At 39.2% G+C, this 19,026-nt stretch overlaps 1 protein-coding gene across 7 annotated transcripts in view; it reads right to left on the minus strand.

Moving 5' to 3' along the window:
• LOC128858904 (uncharacterized) overlaps window positions 1-19,026 on the minus strand; it is a 45,080-nt gene that overhangs the window by 8,367 nt on the left and 17,687 nt on the right. For 6 of the 7 annotated variants that reach the window (XM_054095469.1, XM_054095473.1, XM_054095475.1 and 3 more), the window contains exons 2-4: window positions 16,460-16,678; window positions 16,261-16,327; window positions 1,447-9,574 (exon numbers count right to left, since the gene is read on the minus strand). In XM_054095469.1, coding sequence (XP_053951444.1) covers window positions 1,447-9,574; window positions 16,261-16,327; window positions 16,460-16,629 — 8,365 coding nt within the window. In that variant the 5' untranslated portion in view covers window positions 16,630-16,678. The remainder of the gene's footprint in view (window positions 1-1,446; window positions 9,575-16,260; window positions 16,328-16,459; window positions 16,679-19,026) is intronic. The other variant, XM_054095476.1, reaches the window with a different exon arrangement.

Here is a 19,026-nt window from a genome sequence, read left to right on the forward strand (position 1 = left end):
GATATGCAAAGCATCAGATATTAACATATGTAGCAATACAAAAAAAACTCATTCCGGTTCATTTGACTCGGGCGGCAGACAAAGGATTAATATGAAAACGCTCAGAAATCTGATAAATGAGGTTAGGTGCAGAAAAGAATGAGCCGCGCGGTACAGTGTTGGTGAATCAAAAGGGCACTCTATACGTCTAATGCACCCATTTGGAAATAAAAAAAAATTTGGGCATGCCCTTATATCAATCACCACTGATAGCACGATTGTCTTCCTTTTTGAGGAAATTTTACCTGATTGAATAAATACTTAGACATACGGGGTGGCCAGAATTTTTTATCATATGTTATTTTGTCAGTGACAGCTCTGCTCTGCTGGAAATTTTAACAGAATATCGGTATCATATCTTCGTGCAAAGATATTAATCGGATTCGCTTGAAAAAAGTTGGGAAATATTTCAGGCTTATTTCCAAAGTCAACATTTTGTAGCGCAAATAGTGCGTTTATCGAAATCATCTTTTCTGGTGAAACGTATTTTCATCTCGGCGGCCATATTATCAAGCAAAACTGGCGCAACTGAACATCGAAAAGGCCGTATGTGATCGCCGAGAAGCCAATGCATTCTCAGCGAGTGACAGTTTGCTGCGGATTTCGGAACGGTGGCATCATTGGCTAATTTTTTCTTGGAAAATGTTGCGGGAAACGCCAGAGTGGTCAAGTAGAGCTCTACAGAAGCGTGATAAACAATTTTTTGTAGCCAGTAATTGAAGACATGAACTTTGGCGAATTTTGGCTTATGATAAGCAAGCCTGCATGGATGAGATAGAGACAGAAACCATCGCCAAGGTCTTGGAAAACTGAGTTAACCTGATGCGCTACTGTGAAGCCAGTCACGACAGTCAGGTTGGGTTGGGTTGGGTTGGGTTGGGTTGGGTTGGGTTAGGTTAGGTTAGATTAGGTTAGGTTAGGTTATACTGGCTGGGTGAAGCCACGCAGATACCATTTTAGTCCATAGCGATATTAGATCAGAGTCCTATTCAGCGAAAATATATATCACTCGAGATGTGCGTACCATTCGTGAATTTTCGGAGTCACTCAAGCTCCAGTTCGGGGATAGGTTCTAGCCTTTCAAAGCTGAGAGCGCTCAGGTAGCATAGTCTAGTTTTCGAGAGAGCCGTACAGTAACATAGAAGATGCTCCAGGGTTTATCTTGCACCCGGCGCATTACACTTCCTGCAAACGTAGCGAAGGGTTAAATTTAGCTAGTGAGCGTGTACTGCAACTAGGCAGTGCCCAGTTAGCATACCAACTAAAGTTCAAGTCAAGACAGTTACATGTATGAATTTGTGTTTCATAAATAATGTGAATGTTTGTTCTTTCGAATAACCCAATACACCGAAAATACTTGATATTTGCATGAACCACCCTGTATAATAACAGAAGCAAGATATTTACCTGGCACGCCAGTTGCCGAGACAATCTCCCTCAAAGCTGTCTCCCACGTTTCTTGAGTAAAAGTCTGCACGAATTCTTGGCTATCCGGGTTACGTAGTATATCTCTTATCGCCTCCGTATCACTAGCATTTCGTGCCAACATACCATGCTTTTCCTCCGCATGCTGCATAAACCCATCTACATCTTCAGCTAAATATGAGCATTGTGAACAGCGCAGATATTCACGTTGAGCGCTGAAGTTTTGACGGTCATGAAATTGCAAATGATCACCCATGGCCACGGCTAAGCGTGTCTGATATTTACAACCATTCGCCATACATTTAAATTGTGGCGCAGTCGATACCACAGCTGATGAGTTGCTAGCGCTACTACATGAATCCGAACGGCTTAAACGTGTTGAAGGATTATTCGCAATCGATATATTAAAACCCAAACGTCCCTCTTCGTATTGTGCCGAAACTGATTGCGTTATAAGGTAGTTTCCGGTTGTGGCTTGTGCAACGGGCAGCGTTTCGGCAACTACTTGTGGCTCGGGCGAATCACTGGCAATGACGGTTTTATCAGCATCAACATCACTCACAGCAAGTCTGCTAGTGGTACGCGGTGTGGAAAGTATGCGTGAAACTTCCATAGATTCTGCAGCTGCATGTTCCAATTCCGATCGCTCGTCCGCTATGTGCTGTGCCCAAAGAGAGCTGATATTATTGATTGGCGACGCTACAGAACGAGCATTTAAACTGCAAACATTTGATATGACTGGTAGCTGCGAGGCAGTTGTAGATGGACTCGGAACACTGCTCTCGTTCAAGCTAACCACACTCGTAATTTGTAGTTGGCATGGCGGTGTTTGTGCATGGGCTGTCTTACTTTGCGTATTATTATTTGAACGAATCATTTGAGCGCCAATATTTTGAAAGTGTCGATTCTCAACTGGTTTCTCTACCGTTGGCTGTATTTTGTTTAAAAACGATGTTGATATCGTCGGTAACGAGCGTTGCTCTACGTTTGTTAACTCGACAAGTTGTGCATTTTCATCAAAGGCCGATATTGGTTTTGAACTATTCGCTGAAGTTGGGGTCGGTGTTGTCGACAGACAATCGCCTGTCAAGCGTCGAATCTTAATGCGCGGTCGTTCTTCATCAAGCACTGGCGAATTCGACTTAGATGGTCGTTTCAACGTCTCTACAACAGGTAAATTGGGTGTGATCGGGTTCGTTAAGTGTTTCGAACGCATGTGGTTTAGTTCGGCTGACAGCGCGAGTTTGTTTTCTTTGCCGTTATCGCCCTCAACTTGAGCTTTACAACTATGACAATAACCATTCCACGAGCTTTGCGCGTGTTCACAACTAAAATGACTCTCGAGTCCAATCGCTTCACTTGAATAGAGAAAAGTGCAATTCTCAGAGAGGCAGTAAAATTTAAAAGTTGTATCCTCAGCCGATTTTGAAAAGCCGATATTTTGTATGCGTTGGATTGAAGGTAATGCTAGTAGTGGACCGGTCGTATTGGCGATTGGCGTACCGGCAACATTACCCTGTTCGCGCTGTTGTTCCTTAACGAAATCCAAAGCCTCTTGCATATTAGCCTGTTGGCTATCGTTATTTAAATGTATTGGTGTTGTATCTGGCTCCCAATTGTCTGACATGTAATCGGAATTTAGTATAGAGGAAACATCGTAGAGATCTTGCAACGATTCCATTGGTGTTAACTCTGGTACCAATTCGATGGGGTCGTTGCATGGTGAGTCAGGCAATAAGTCATCCAGATTGGTGATTAAGGGTCGAAATCCGAGATTTGGTTCAGCATTTACTTGAGGCAAATTTGCCAAAGTAACCGCTTCGTTTTGCGGCTGTACAGCAGAAGCTAAAGCTGGAGCTGAATCTGTAGCCGGAGCTGGAATTGGAACTAAAGCTGACACCGCAGCTGGAGCTGGAGAAACATTCGTTTTATCTACACCTATTATAACGTTGTTTGCCACATTTTCGTTACTTGCCGGCTGAGCAGCTTCAATATCTCTTTTTTCGTCTGTTGTTTTCTTTCTGTTAGCCATCGTAATTGATAAACTTTTCTTCAACTTATTATTCGTCGCATATAGCCGATTCAGCTTATGTAACACATTCTTATTTCTACTTTTGCTGCTCTTATTCAACGTGCCAGATGCTGTCGAAACCACCGACGACGCTGTGCTTGGTGCAGACTCTGTAATTTCAATATCTTCCCAATTATCATCATCATCCTCAATGGGCGAATCGACGGCGGTTTCAGTCGCCGCAGAAGTTGCTTCATCTCTTGGCGGCTGATCGAATTCTACCGTTACGCTTTCACCGTTTGCAGTGAACGCAGGTTCGGTGGATGAATTTAACTTATTTGATAACGTTGAGTTTTCCGCACCTTTCGGTGCTAATGCAGCAGTCTCACTTGTTTTATTTTGAGCCTCTGACGTAAGCCCAATAATATCAATGGCATTTGAGGCTTCGGTGTGTGTTTTTTCTGTTGATGCTGCAGTCGCTGTGGTATTAGCGGTGACGTTCCTACCACTTTTGATATTCTTAAATCTTTGGCTTAGACGTTCTGCAATCGAGATGCTACTTCCACTTCCAATGGATGCCGCACCACCAATTGCGACCTCTCGCTGCTCATTTGTGATGGTGAATAAACTTTGTGCGAAATTATTCATTGTGGGTGACTCATTTGTCTCACGTGTGGGCACGAATACATTGGAGTTCAATGCTTCTTCCACAGCTGCCTTTTTAACGTGCGAACTTTCCTTACATTGTAAACTTTTTGCGATCGGCATATCATCACTGTTTACACTTTCAGTTGGATTTGGCGAAACATTTGCTTCTCTCAAACTGTTGCTTTGCTCATCGATTTCGATGGCTTCTTCTTGATTTTCTGCATCCACGACCTCATCTCTATCTAAACCTTCATTTAAAATTTGGCTTTCTATCTCCAACGCTTTTAGAGCGTCTACAACTTTCACATCCCTTATATCAAAAAGATCAATTGTATGCCCCAGTTTGGCAATTTTCGATTTAGCAATGTCATGTTGATTGATAAAATGGCTATCGAGATTTGGTCTATACAGCTGAATAAAATTACACAGATGACACACATGGGCCGATAGTACAGACCCATGTGGTGCCGGGTTCTTGCGCACAACTGTGCCCCCTATACACTGAGTTTTTATATGATTGTCAAGTTGATGTGCCTTTGTGAAGGGACGACGACAGTTACTACATTCAAAGGCGTATTCGCCTGTGTGTGTAATAAAATGATCCATCCAGCTGGATTGAATGGTGCGATTATGTTGAAAACAAAATACACAGCGATAAGACCAGTATAACGATTTCTTCTGAATTATGCCAAAGTAAGGCTTGGACAGTTTGCCCATTTTCAACTTTTCTAATACCTCCGGCGACAGGCGCGAGGTATAGTGTTCAGGGTGGTTTCGCTTGTAATGTGCCGCCGGATAACTGATTCTTGTGTCGCACAAGACACACCATTTGGCCCACTTCGATTGCGAGTGCCATTCTTTATTAGTATTCTTTATTATGGTAGATTTGTTCGTAGCCTCAGTTGCTTTCTCTGCGGTTTGTTCACATTCTTCAGCACCGTCTTCCTCATCATCTGATAACAGCGCACTCTTTGGTTTCTTGCTTTTTGGTCCCGGTTTAACTTTCTTCACTTCAACGTTTAGATTGATTTTCTTAATCGCAGGCTCCCCAGTCAGTTCATCAGCAGAATCATCCTCTACTTCGGATTGTTTTATAGGAGTATGTGGCTTAAGTATGGGCATTTTACGTCGTGGAATTTTTTCAGTTTTGGCATCGCTATTTAATTCACTTTCGGACTCCTCGGAACTGTCATGCACCTTTACTTTATTTACTTTTAACTTAATTTTTATTTGCTTTTGAAGTTCTTCGACATTTAATTGCTCCAGCACAACTTTGGATTTACGAATACGTGGCAGTATTTGTGCTTTATGTTTTACTTCAGCATCCACTTCTGTTTGCTCGGTTTTCTCAGTGGTATTGTCATCACATGTACTCACTTGCTCGGCTGCAGCAACTAGCGTGCACATCCGTCGACCCGTGGCTGTTAGCACGCCTTGACTTATGAACATCGTGCGTATATCTTCGTTTAGACGATCTAATTCATTCCTTTTCTTCATCTTCGCCTTTGCTTTCATCGGCTTGCCGCCGTTACTTTCACTTTCCTTCGTTTCTTTGGAATCGTTCGATTTATTCAAGTCTTCACATGACATCGAAATATTTTCATCTTCAACCGCTTCGTCGTTTGCTTCAATTTGTGCTGCATTTTTTTCTGCTTGACTTTCCACAATTTCTTTTACGAATTTCAGATTATCTTCACTAAGGATTTGCGACAACAAACTGAAAATTTGCGCTTTATCCTTTTTCGGGTTGAGTATATCCTGCACGAAACTCTCCAACAAGTATCGTTTTTGTGTATCTTCGTCCATTAAGGCGTCAACCCTAGTGGGATTCGTTGACTTTTCAATCTTTTCTGCTGGCGTTTGTTTTGCGTACTCCATTCCCGCTGCAGTTTGTTTGCTTATTGATGGCTTTTGTAACTTAGCAGTTCCTTCATCTAACTTCTTTGTATCATTAATCTCTTCGGTCGCTTGTTCGTCCAGTTGCTGTTTTGCCTTTCCTTTTGCTCCTTTTTTACCTTTGGGTAAGGGTTTTTTTATTATGGGCGACGCTTTTTCGCTCGAATTTTTTAATGGTTCACTACGACGTTTGTGGTTAAAAACTTCTAACGATCGTTGCACTACGTTAAAGTTCACGTTAGTACGCGTACGGCGCTTACCCGAAATTATGTTTTGCGTTGAAACCTTGCAATTATCATCGGTTTTTTGAAAAATTTCTGCAAGACATTTGTTCTTCTTTGGCAGCATCAAATCAATCTGCTTGCGACGTTCTTCTTCGTTAGCTCCTTGAATATCTTCATATACCAAACACTTGAATGGAAATATTTTTTCTTTGTCCACTTCCGGTAAACTACCACGTACAACCATCGTGTTTCGCCGCTTCAAAATACGCGCAGGTTTTCCTGCATTGACGAGTTCATCCAAAAACGCAGTTTCCTTGGTAGGCGTAATATCCGCTTTCGCTGAATTGCTTAGCCTTTGTGGTTCGCTCTCATTAGACTCTTGTATTTCAGTGACAATCTCGGCGGAAGTTTTAGCCTCAGCAGCTTCTTGCGTTGAACTTATTTTTTTCTTCGCATCTGAGGTGCTTGCTGGCACTTCGCACGACGCAGAATTAGATTGTGGTTTTTTGATAACCAATTCCGTTGTACTAGTGTCTGAGAGAGTTGAGACATCTTGTGCATTTTTACTCTCAATTTCGGGGTTGGAATTCACGGAGGATACTGTTGCGTGAGCGTTGTCTTGCGCCGTACACTCGCCGGTATCTTTCGGTTCGACTGCAGGCTTCCTTTTCACTTTCTCACTACATTTTTTATTTACTCCTACAGTTGTTTTCATAGTATTTTCTTTACTGTTCTTTTTCTTTTCTATTTTCCCTTCCTTTCCCTTCACCTGTTCCTCCTGGTCTTTCTGTAATCCAATATTATTTGCAATTACTTTCTTTTTATCCAAACTTTCTATCTTTTGCTCTGGTTGATCTTTTTGTTGCTGATTTGATAAATCCGGTTGGCTTTTATTTTCTTTAGCTTCTTCCTTCTTTTCAACCAATTTCGTCTCAGTTTCGCTTTTATCAGCCGTTTTTTCGGTAACCTTCTTTGGTATTTTAAAGCTTGTTTTGGCTTTGGGAAAATCACAGCTACTAAAATTAGTGCTACGATATAATTTATCCAATGTCGAGACGGTTGGTGGATGTTCGGAGAGCTTGGCTATTACGCTACTGTCCACTTCACTTACTTCACCAATATCTTTGTCAGTTGCAGCTGCCGCTGCCTTTGCTGTCTCTTCGGCTGCTTTTCTGGCCGCCTCTTCTGCTGCAGCTCGCGCCTTGGCCTGTTTATATTCCATATAGGTACGTGGTTCAATTTTCTTTTGCTTTTTCGACTCGAAATATTTACTGCGTTCTGTTTTATCATTAAGAACTGCACTAAATTTACTGTGATTAGAGTTTGGGGGCACTGCCGTGGAAAGTTGGTGGAGGTGAGGGTTTACAATAAGCGGCTGAATTGTGTTTCCAGTGTTAGGACGTCCGAATACCGGTGTGGGCAGCAACGGAGCTTTAGCTTGTCGAAATCCACTATGTAAATCTGTTCCTTTTGGATATTCTTTAAATGGACGATTTTGTGGAATTTGCGGTGCCTGCGGTATAACTTTTTGTACAACTGCCGTATCCGGATCAGAGTCCCAGTTTTCTTCGCTGCTATAACCGCTTTTACTTCGCTGCTGTACCATCGGGCGATCCAGGTGTTGGTTCCCTCTTGTGCCAAACTCAATGGGTACGGGTAGTCCACCATAAGCTAATGGTACAGTATTCGTAGGAAAGTCTCTTCGCGTAAATATACCCGCTTGTGGTATATTAATTGGCATATTATTTGTTAATTGTTGCCTGTGATCCATTGAGCCACTAGGGAAACTTGCACTAAGTGCGATACGCGGATCGATCGTTTCAACTTCCATTAAACTGGGTATGTGCGACTGCCTCACTGGTGTCTTGGCTATTGCCGGAGTAATAAGTGGTGGCACAACTTTTGAATTAATATGCGTCTGCGAAGGAGCGGCTTTGTGTTGCATTATTTGGGGTTGTTGATAAAGGCTTGTGCCCACAATGGTGGTTGCGGCTTTACGTAATCTGGGATCTTGCGGAAGTGTTGAGCTTGACGGACTTGTCGCAACGGGTTTATTTGAAGCACTACTAAAACGATGTGGATTCAAGCGCGGATCGGTCGGCTGGGTAAGGTGTGTATCACTAATATTCTGGTGGCTGTTTCGCTCTGTGCGCGGATGTGGATTATATTTTAAAGCTATGCGTTCTTTTGGCAAAGGATTTTGCGTATCTTTTGGTGTGATTGTGATCGGCGATTTTAACACGTCCGGACTGTCCCGTAGATGTGGTGAAGATTGTGTGACAATAGCAAACTTTTTACGCACTTTATCAAGTGTTGCTGCTGCACTGGGGGATATAATGCCAGCCGAAGTTATGGCGTTATCCAGCGATTTAACTGGACGGCGTGTACCAATTTCCGAAATGCTTGGTACACTATTTTCGTTCGGTTTTTCATCGGCCTCGCTAAGTAAATCCGATATATCACTAGCCGACAAGGGCGGACTCTTCAACACTTCCGGTATGGTAGGCACTTTCACAGGTATTGAAATGGGAGCAGATCTATTAGATAGCGTGAGAGATTGTTCAGGATTACGCACACGCGAAAACATTTCATTTGATTTCGGCACGTTTTTCTTAAAACTGAAAGCTGTATCATGATATCTCTGCTCTTGCGATTTCGAGACAGAAGAGGAGTCAGGTAAAGCTCTTTTAGCATGATTTCGGTTTGCTGATATACTTTTGTTGCTCGAAAAATCATTCCAACAATCTTCAGATGAGTAGACTTCATGGGCGAATTCGTTAGACGAGCGTGGATCGCGATTACGTTGTGGTTCTAAGTGGTTTTTATCATGATTTGTAGTGTTTACATTCAGATTTCCAGAATGACTTGATTTGTCAGTGCCAACGCTACGCCTGTTAAATATCCTTGAGGAGTCATTTGAACGATCAAGACTGCTATCACGCGATCGATTTGACTGATTAGACTGTTGTCTATGATGTTCATGCGAATGATGACTGCTTTGATGGTGCTCATGGCGTTGATGATGAAAATGGTGACGATGTTTATGAAGTCGGTCATTTTTTGAACCATGTTTATGTCTATCTCGTTGCTCAGATTTTGGCGACTTTTCATCATCCCTTGAGCTACGTCTCTCTGTGGGTATTTCCACAGGTGGCAAATCCTCTAATTGTTGCGGTGGAGGACTCTCTGGTCCCGTTATATCTACTACCTCAACGCTAGACACTTTATCTAATTTACTTCTTAGCACTTCTGTATTTGTTGTTGTGACACTTATGTTGGAAGTGGGCTTCGTTGGTTTGGAAGTTTCAATTTCACTCTGCAAAAGGGGTATCTGCTCATTGGTTGGGAATATTTTTATGGAGTTTTTTTGTTTTGTGTATACGGTTTTATTCAACGAAACGCAAACATTTTAAAACGAACATATAGGAATAAAAAGAATAAAACAAAAATAGCAAATTATAAAAAAAATTAGTACGCACAGGAAAAATAAAAAAACTAAACTTATTTAAGCTTAACTTATTATTAAGTTATATGGGTTATAAAAAGTAGCAGAAGTCTAAATTTCTGTCGCACTTAGCACCGATTTCTCAATGTCCAGCTATGAATTTTAATAATATAAAGAATTTCTACAGCAGTTTGATTCCATGAATGAAGCCAAAGCGAAGGTAAGTAGTAAAGGTGGTGTTGGAAAATCAGCTGAGTTGTTTTTTTTTTTCTTTCGGCGTGTCCATGTGGCCGTCAACTAGGAATGAAATAAGGCGAATTTATTATTTGTTTTCTAGTTTCTCTATACTTTGCTTTGACAATCAAATGTACAGTGTTGGTCTAGTGCCACCACCTTTAATGAATGCACCTTCAAAGAAACGAAAGTAAGAACAATATAAAATTATTTCTTAAAATCAAATAAGCCTTTTATAACTAAAAATTGTGTGACAAATACAGGGTGTGCCTTGTATATCACGAGACTGAAAGTATACATCGTATCAAATCGCTGAACGAATTTCATTTGACAGAGTGATGCCATCAAGTGACATTAGCCACAACATCTCTCCCAGAACGAAACTCGCATCAGCTTTTAATTCATTTTACGTTTATAATGTACAAGCCAATTTTGCAAATGAGGCAACGTTTACGAAGAAGATGGTGGCTGCGTTCAATAAATTCGAGTGGGAGAGCGCTTGGTTTCCAAGCTACATGCTTTCCGCAGTTGAAATTAAAATGTGAGAATCACTTCTTTAACACAACAAAGTTTATTGTATTTTTGTAACATTTTTATTCGGTATGGGAATAAGTATCCGTCCTTTCTTAGCCAAAGTTACGAATTATTTAAGCAACTATTGGAAGCCAAAACTTTACTCCATCTTTCAGGCCGCATACGGATTCCTATGACGAACAATTTGAGTTCTTTTGACTTGATCCATTCATTGAGCAAGTTTGCGATGCTTAAGAAGTGAACCGCTCTCCAATAAGGGCTGAGGGCATTTATCGGAACAGATGGTAATCCGAGGGTGCAATGTCTGGGGAATACGGCGGGTGGGGCAAGATTTCCCAATTCAGTCACTCTAAATATTTCTGGACCGATTTAGCAGCGTGTGGCCTTGCATTGTCATACAGCAAAATCAGTTTTGTTTTTTTACCGTTCAAGAAGTAACCGTTAACGTCACCAAACGTCTCTCGAGATCCCTCTCCTTCATTAGATATGGCACCCAGTTATCTGCGATCTGGACCATTTCCATCGCGTGTAAATGTTCATCGACGGTTGATCTGTCAACATCCAACTCCTTAGATATATAATCAAGAGTTCGACATGCATCTTCATCTAATAATTGTTGTAGTTGAGTATCTTCGAATTTTTTCGGTGTCCCTTTGCGATCTTTATCACTCACGTCGAAATTGCCACTTTGGGAGTGTCGAAACCACTCTTTATAAGTTGTATTTGATGGAGAGTGATTACCGTAAATATTGATCAATGTACGACACGTGTCAGCTGTACTTTTCTTGAAGCATGACTTCGCGCAAATGCTGTTTTTTCGGGATGAACGTAGACATTTTTGACGTCAGATAAAAAAGGATCTTTACGTTTCAAATGTATGTCAACTACTCTGATCGAGAGCTCACATATACATACACCATCAAATCACCAGTATATTATTACACAGAGCGAACATAAAAATAGTATCAGCAGCGACACCTCTTTTACGAGGGCGGAAACTTATTCCCATACCCAATATAATTTTCGTCTTCACCTTGGTTGCGTACGATCGTATATACTGCGTGTACATACAGTGTTTTAATTTTGAAAGCGAACGTCCCTCCGACAAAATTCGGTCAGCGATCTGATACTGTACTTTGATGCTTTAAATTTTAGTTTTTTTTTTTGGTTTCATAAGTATTTACTTATCACTTTCAATCTAGTCTGTTTAATAGAAGCAAACTGCATTGTATATGCTTTATTATACGGAATATTTGTGATATAAAATACTTCTTATACGGAATATGTACGAGGTGTGTTAAAAAAATAAGATGAATTTTCATTTTTCTTAAATAATATTTATTTATTCATCAATTTGTATTTTATCTCTTTCAAAGTAGTCCCCCTCAGGTATAAGATCACTTGTGCCGGCGTTTTTTCCAATCCTCGAAGCAGTTCTGATATCCACTTTTTGGTATGTCCTTGAGCACTCTCAGTGATTCGGTTTTTATCTCCTCAATAGTCGCAAACGCCGTCCTTTCATGGGTCTCTTCAATTTTGGGAACAGGAAAAAGCCGCAGGGGCCAAATCTAGTGAATATGGTCGCTGAGGCATGATAACAATACCGTTTTTTTTGCTTAAGTAATCTCCCACAACAAAGATGAATGAGCAGGTGCATTATTATGATGCAAAAGCCATGCATTTTTTTCCACAATTTCGGGCGTTTTTTTCGTATTGCTTCACGCAAACGTCGCATAACTTCAAGGTAATACTCCTTATTTACCGTACGACCTTGTGGAAAGAGCTCCTGATGCACCACGTCATTTTAATCGAAGAAAACAGTGAGCAACACCTTGACATTTCATCGAACTTGGCGTGCTTTTTTTGGGCTTGGCTTCCCTAGGCTCTTCAATTGGGACGATTGGGATTTGGTTTCGATGTCATAACCATATACCCCTGATTCGTCAGCAGTTATGACCCTTTTAAGCAAATGTGGATCATCGTTGATGTCATTCAACAATTTCTAAGCGATGCTCATGCGACGTTGTTTTTGTCCAAAATTCAGCAATTTTGAAACGAACTTCGTCGCCACACGCTCCATGTCCAAAATTTCCGAAAAAATTGCATGGCATGAGCCAACCGATATGCTGACATTTTCAGCAACTTCTTTAATTGTGATTCGACGATTTTTCATAACAATTTTCTTCCCTTTTTCAACATTTTCATCGGTTGTTGATGTGCTGGGGCATCCAGGGCCAGCATCGGCATTCCTATCTTCTCGACCTTCTGTGAAAAACTTGTACTACTTATAAACATTTTTTGATTCAGAGTACTCTCATCGTATGTCAATGTCAACATTTCAAGTGTTTTTAAGCACCATTTTTTACACAAAATTTGATGCAATTTCTTTGATCCATTTTTTTCGATAACAGAAACACGCCAAACACGCAAAACACTTCTCTTATTTATGCCTCTCACGAACGAACTAAACATGCTATGTTGCTAGAACCGGAACATATCTTCGAGACGAGTGTACAAACATAAAAAAAAGATAATAATCGAAAGTCGAATGAACGTAGCCCGCAAAATTTGAAAATTCACCTTATTTTTTAACACACCTCGTATATTAAATAAAATGTATAGACACCACCACTAGCTATAATGGCTTTAGATCTTCGAATCATATTTTATGTTAATTTCTGCACCAGTTGTCGAAGTAAACGGCCTCAAAACATCCGAATTTGCCCTCATAACTCTTTGATCGCTCATATTTGCTCTTTTTTGAGTTTTTGCTTAACTATTGCACAAATATTTTCAATAGGGTTGACATCAGGCGACTGTGCAGACCAATCCAACATTTCAATTCAATTTGGTGTTTTTATTCTACACATGTTCGGCTGCGGTGCTGGGGATCATTGTCTTCTTGTAAAATCCAAATTCGACTAGTTCTTCCAAACATCTTTGCACCAGTTGGTAATAGTGATTTTTAGTAAATTTTATTAATCAAAACTGCAGCATTCAAATTGGCAAACACGTCCAAATCCTTTTTCGAGGAGGCCCTAAGCATGAACCTTAACTAGATGCTTAGGTTAGGTTAGGTTGACCTGGCTGGCTGAAAGAGACCTATTAGTCCTTAGTGTTACCAGATGGTGCTAGAGACCTTTACGTTTCCTTGTGGTAGACCTCTTGTAATACGTCGTCTGCGCCTTTTGCGAATCTATATAAACTCTGAAGCTTTAACCCCAAGAGGCATTCTAACTTCTCATATTGTAGAGTTCCTAAGCATTTTAATCTGATTCCAGCTAACGCAGGGAGAAGGTGTTCTCCTCCAGTTCGTTGCAATATCTGCAGCTCTCGTTGTTTGTAATTCCTATCTTGTATGTGTGTGCCGCTAGCAAGTTGTGGCCTGTCAGTATACCTATGATAGTTCTGCTTTCTTTTCTAGATAGGGCTAGTACGAATCTGCCAACAGATCCCTGCCCCTACTCCATCTGACATTTTCGAGTCATCGGTAAATATATTAAGAGTATTTGGGTTAGGTTTCATTCCTCTTTTCCATCCCTCTTCTTCTATTGTTGTACGGAATTTCTTCACCCAATTGCATTTCGGAGTCATATAGTCCGTCTTGACCTTGTAACTCATGCCTATTGAGCTATGTCCGAACGTTTTACAGGTAAATTCGCCTGTCGCACTGAGACTTACGGCAGATTTAGTTGCTAGACATTCCGCCCCAATATCAATCGGTGGCAGGTTGAGTATTCTTTCAAGGCCTGCCTTTGGAGTTAACTGGATAAGTTGTCGATTATCAGCAGTACACCAGGACGTATGCAACTATTCGGTTTCAAAAGATTCATCCTCGAATACTACAATTGCCCATTTCCATTCTGAATTAGTCTTAGCCGAGTAAGTCTTTTTTCAATATGTGCTAATGTGAGCAGCGGTTTTTTTCTATGTGCTCCGAAATTTGAGATATTCTGCACGTAAACGTCTTCGAATCGCGCCTTTGGATAGATGAACTGTTGCAGCTTCACGTAACGATAAGTTCCACTTTGTCACAAGCAAATCAATGATCTGCTGATCTTGTTTTGGAGACGTATTTTGTTTTTTCTTGTGTCCCGTCCGAGGAAGTCGTCAATGTTTTTAACTACGTTATACCATAGCACCTATTTATTTATGAACGACTGCGACTTCTTCAAATATTTTTTGCTGCGGATGCACATGGCACTTTTACACCTTTAGTTGTGTACACAGGAATACTGCTTCAAATCGTTTTTCATACGCGTAACTCACTTTATAAAAACAACGTATGCTTTCTAAATTTCTCACAAAACTAACACATTACACATTGCACAACACGTATTGTGAAAAGGGTACGCATATTTAGCAGCATTTATATTTTTTTAACGGCACTCTAAGTTTGAATTTTTCCAGTCACGCTTCTATTAGACGACTGTACATGAGTACATAAGTATTGTTACGAATTTTCTTACGATAAAATTCAAATAAATCTCTTACAATAACTCCGCTGTATGCGATCACTAGATTGTCAAATAAAAGTCACAAATTAATGGCAACATTTAACTTATTTCCAACACTTTACTTTACATGTCTTTAAATGTACGCGGTTCACCTTAAGACTGAATTACTCTTTACTTTTCGTTTATCCACTTACAAGTTCAATTTCCAACTGTGAATATATTTTGCGCATGCACCTCTGCTTATATCCATGTGCTTAATCGTAATTTCTAGAAACTCATATCTTCTGGCCAGTTCTGCTGTGTTAGTAGCTTACTACACCCTGTCTGTACGATGTAGTCACGTATCATCTTCGTCTAACCCATGTAACGGTACACACAGAAAGCGTGCTCTTTCCCACTATTTGCTGTCGCAATCAGGGCTAATTCGTACATCTCGTTCGCTATTGTTACTATTGTCGGTACGCGAAACTTCACCATTCGCAATGATATATGCACATTTCTTCTATCTCAACAGGGCTTCGTCCAAATCTTCAATTGTTCAAATATACTAATTTGTTTGCAGAAGCGAGAGGTACTGGTATTAAATTCTAGAGATACAGTTGCTGTGAACTTCGCGGCATCAGAGCCTTATCCGATTTGTTAATATCTGGATTTCGTAGAGGGTGGTTACTTTAGTGAGTAAATATTTAAAGTAAGCATTTTAGACAATTTTGTACAGCTCTGTTGAGATCCTTATAACTTTAAATTCCCAATTCTTAGTTAGCATTTTTGTGATTTTATCATAGCACATTCATAACCTTTAAATTGATTAGGCATTGCACTTGTTTTTAACTAAATTTACACATATTTAGCCATTTATTTCACATTAGATGCAAAAATTGTGTGATGCGTTTCAAAATTGCTATATTTAAAAACTGCTTATTTTATATATTTAATAAATTTTAAGGGCACTAATTATGTAACATTAAAAATTCGGTTAAATTATGTTATTAAAAATATAACTTAAAAAAAGTTTTAAATCTGTGTTTAAAAATTATATACGAGTACCTACTTAAAAATATCTGTCAATCTTTCTTTAAATTTAGACGGTATATTTATGATATTCTAACGGTTTAATGCATAATAACTAGACATTAAGAAACAGGCGCTAAGTGCAGTAATAATAATTTTAAAACAACATTTACAGCTACTTTTATAAAACTGCTTCAACATACAATAAAATAATCAAGTCAGCTAAAACTTTTTGCAAAAATATTATAATATAAAATCTATTATAATTAAAAAAAAAAAAAAACACAAATGCAGCTCAACAACATAAATAGTTAAAAATTCGAAATATGGACCTACCCTTTCCATTTTGCTGGCAAGTTTTATTAATAATCCTTCACATTTTAGTAATGTCTCCATTTTTAACCTGAAAATTTTTTTTACAAAAAAAAACACGATTTCTCATTTATTTGTTGAATTCATCAATTACGATAAAATATTTGTCTTCTAATATGACCATTATTTCTAATTTTTTATTTTTTTTTTTTGTTCAACGTACTTTTTCCCATTACTCTTGAGCAAATCGTGAAGCACCTCCATTTTTTTCAACTGCGCCTTGCGCGGATTATCATCATCTTGATCGGAGCTGTTCCGCAATTTCTCGATGACACTTTTAAGGAATGGCAGATATTTCTGCATTTCCAAAAATTTTGTATCAAAATCAGCCATTTTTATAGAGTAATTAAAGTCGAATATCTAAAGTTATAAATTCATTTCACTGCAAGTAAAATATGAAAATAAATTGAAATAGAATATATGGTATGTATGTATGTATGTTAGTGATATGTCTTGCATTTTATAATATAACGTTTACAGGTATATTTTCCGAAGCTTTTTTACAGGCAAATTTTATTACTAAATTTGAACGAACTGGTAATGCTTTCAACAATCAGGTTGCTGTGAAAGCAGTCATTTTGTGCTGGTTAACGCGTTGCTGTCGCTTAAGATGGCGTCCACTTAATTCTATGGTAGCGATTGTGCGCAATTTACGAATGTGTGTGAAAGTTGCTGGATCTTTGACAGGAACACGATTTTTGTCACCGATGCAAAAAAGGGGCAGTCAATGTTAAAATTACTACTACTACTGAATGTACATGCAATATTTTAGTATCACTGTAAGAAAAATGTGTATCATAGTTGCACTGTTAGCGTAGGTTACAGGTAAAAAAATATGAGCGAAAAGTTCTCGCTCAAATGTGTGGCACTTTTTTTTGTAATCAGCATCATTGCAGGTGGTCCTTGTAGTATATATTTTTTTTATTATAACTTATTTTGACAGTGGCCGATCTTTTCACAGGAAAATTTGGCACAATGTCAGTATCAGAAGTCGCAATAGATATTTCTGGTCGTAATGCTAAGTCCGTTTATGATAGTAATAATCAGTATCATATCTTAGGAAATCGACATTAATCGCTTGAATTAAGTTGGGAAATATTGTAAGTTTCACTGAAAAGTGAAAATTATTTTTTCCGACAAGCGCATTTTCAACTCAGCGGCTGTGCTAATAAGCAAAACTGGCGCATTTGGGGATCGAAAAACCCGCAGGCGATCGTCAAGAAGTCATAGTGTAATAATTTGGTGTGAATTTTGGAGCGGTGGCATCATTGGTCCATTTTTCTTTGAAAATATGGCTGGAAGCGCCATTTCGGTTAACGATAAGCGTTACATGGGCATGTAATCAATCTTTAGCGCGCCAAGTGCCATCAGTCATTACGGCGATTTCAAGTGGCTACCTCGAATTCGGCTCCGTAGACTTTTTTGTGGTATGCCGTAAAGGACCGACGCTACGCCAGCAATCCATTGACGATTCAGGGCCTAAAGGTGAATTTCAAGCAGGCCGTTGGTGAGAGAGAGCCGAGCTTTCAGACGAGGCAGCTACAGGAACGAAGTCGCGTTTCACGAATAAAGGTCATATTTGCTCTTTCGAATCAACCAATGATTTATCGAAAAAATTTGATTTTTGTTAGTTTTATTATTATTAAAAGGAAACCACCCTGTTTCATTGAAAGTGTTTTCTAGAAATAGACGGGCCACCGATGCACAATTTTATTTATTCTCGCACCGGAAGATAATTTTTTACGAGAAGATTTTTCGTGGCGGAAATACACTCGGAGGTTTGCAAGCACGGCATTTTTTATGAGTTCTATGGCTAATGATTCAATGGCACTAATTCGAATACCGAAATCGCAGACGATCACCTTTTACAATAAACAATAGTCAACTTTCGAAATATTTTCAATTGACAATTCCGAACGAGTATTAAACTTTAGTTCACTCAATAACCAAAAAGAAAGTTTTAATTATTATTTTCATTAGTGATATCTGTAACTTTTAACGGAGTTCTCGGTGAAAAATTAAAATCGCTGGGAAGGATAGCCACAATTAATTAGTTTTTGTATATGAAAATCACGACAGTCACAATTGCGAAAATTATTTAATTTCTCATGTTTTCTTTGTTTGGATTACTTTTCATATTTTTTAGTTTTTTTTTTTAATATATATTTTCAATTCACACATTCACACTTACACATTTTTTTTAAAGAATTTTATCAAATGACATATTTTCAACTGAGTACTGTTTTTCTATTGCCGTATTCAAAGTACAAAACACTAAGGTGATTACGATTTTATAAACCTGAAATAAGCTGTCTCCACACAATAGAAATGAGAAAAAAATGTAAATGCCACCCTTAGGTAGGTAGGTAGAGGGTCCGGCACTCGAAGTGTTTATGCACGGGCACCAACTGTCTGTTAGTTGACTCAATGACAGTCCAGAGTATTGTTTACAAGCGCGTGGAAGCATTTTGCCGAGAGTAAACGCGAAAAAAGAATCAGTCACAGACAAACATTTCGGTGGCAGACCATGGACCTCTCACAAAGCTCTAGTAAATCAAGAATGGCTAAAAAAACAACGTTCCAAACTTCATCATATTCTCACTTCCTTTCAAAGTAAATAAAATGTTGATTTTTTTTTCTCTTCGTGTAACAGTATATGATAGAGTGAACTGCTACCCCACTTTAGTATAATTTTTCAAACGTTAGTCATACTTCGCATAATAACAGTTA

Source organism: Anastrepha ludens, chromosome 3 (genome assembly GCF_028408465.1).
Source record: "Anastrepha ludens isolate Willacy chromosome 3, idAnaLude1.1, whole genome shotgun sequence".
In the NCBI taxonomy this organism is placed as follows: domain Eukaryota; kingdom Metazoa; phylum Arthropoda; class Insecta; order Diptera; family Tephritidae; genus Anastrepha; species Anastrepha ludens.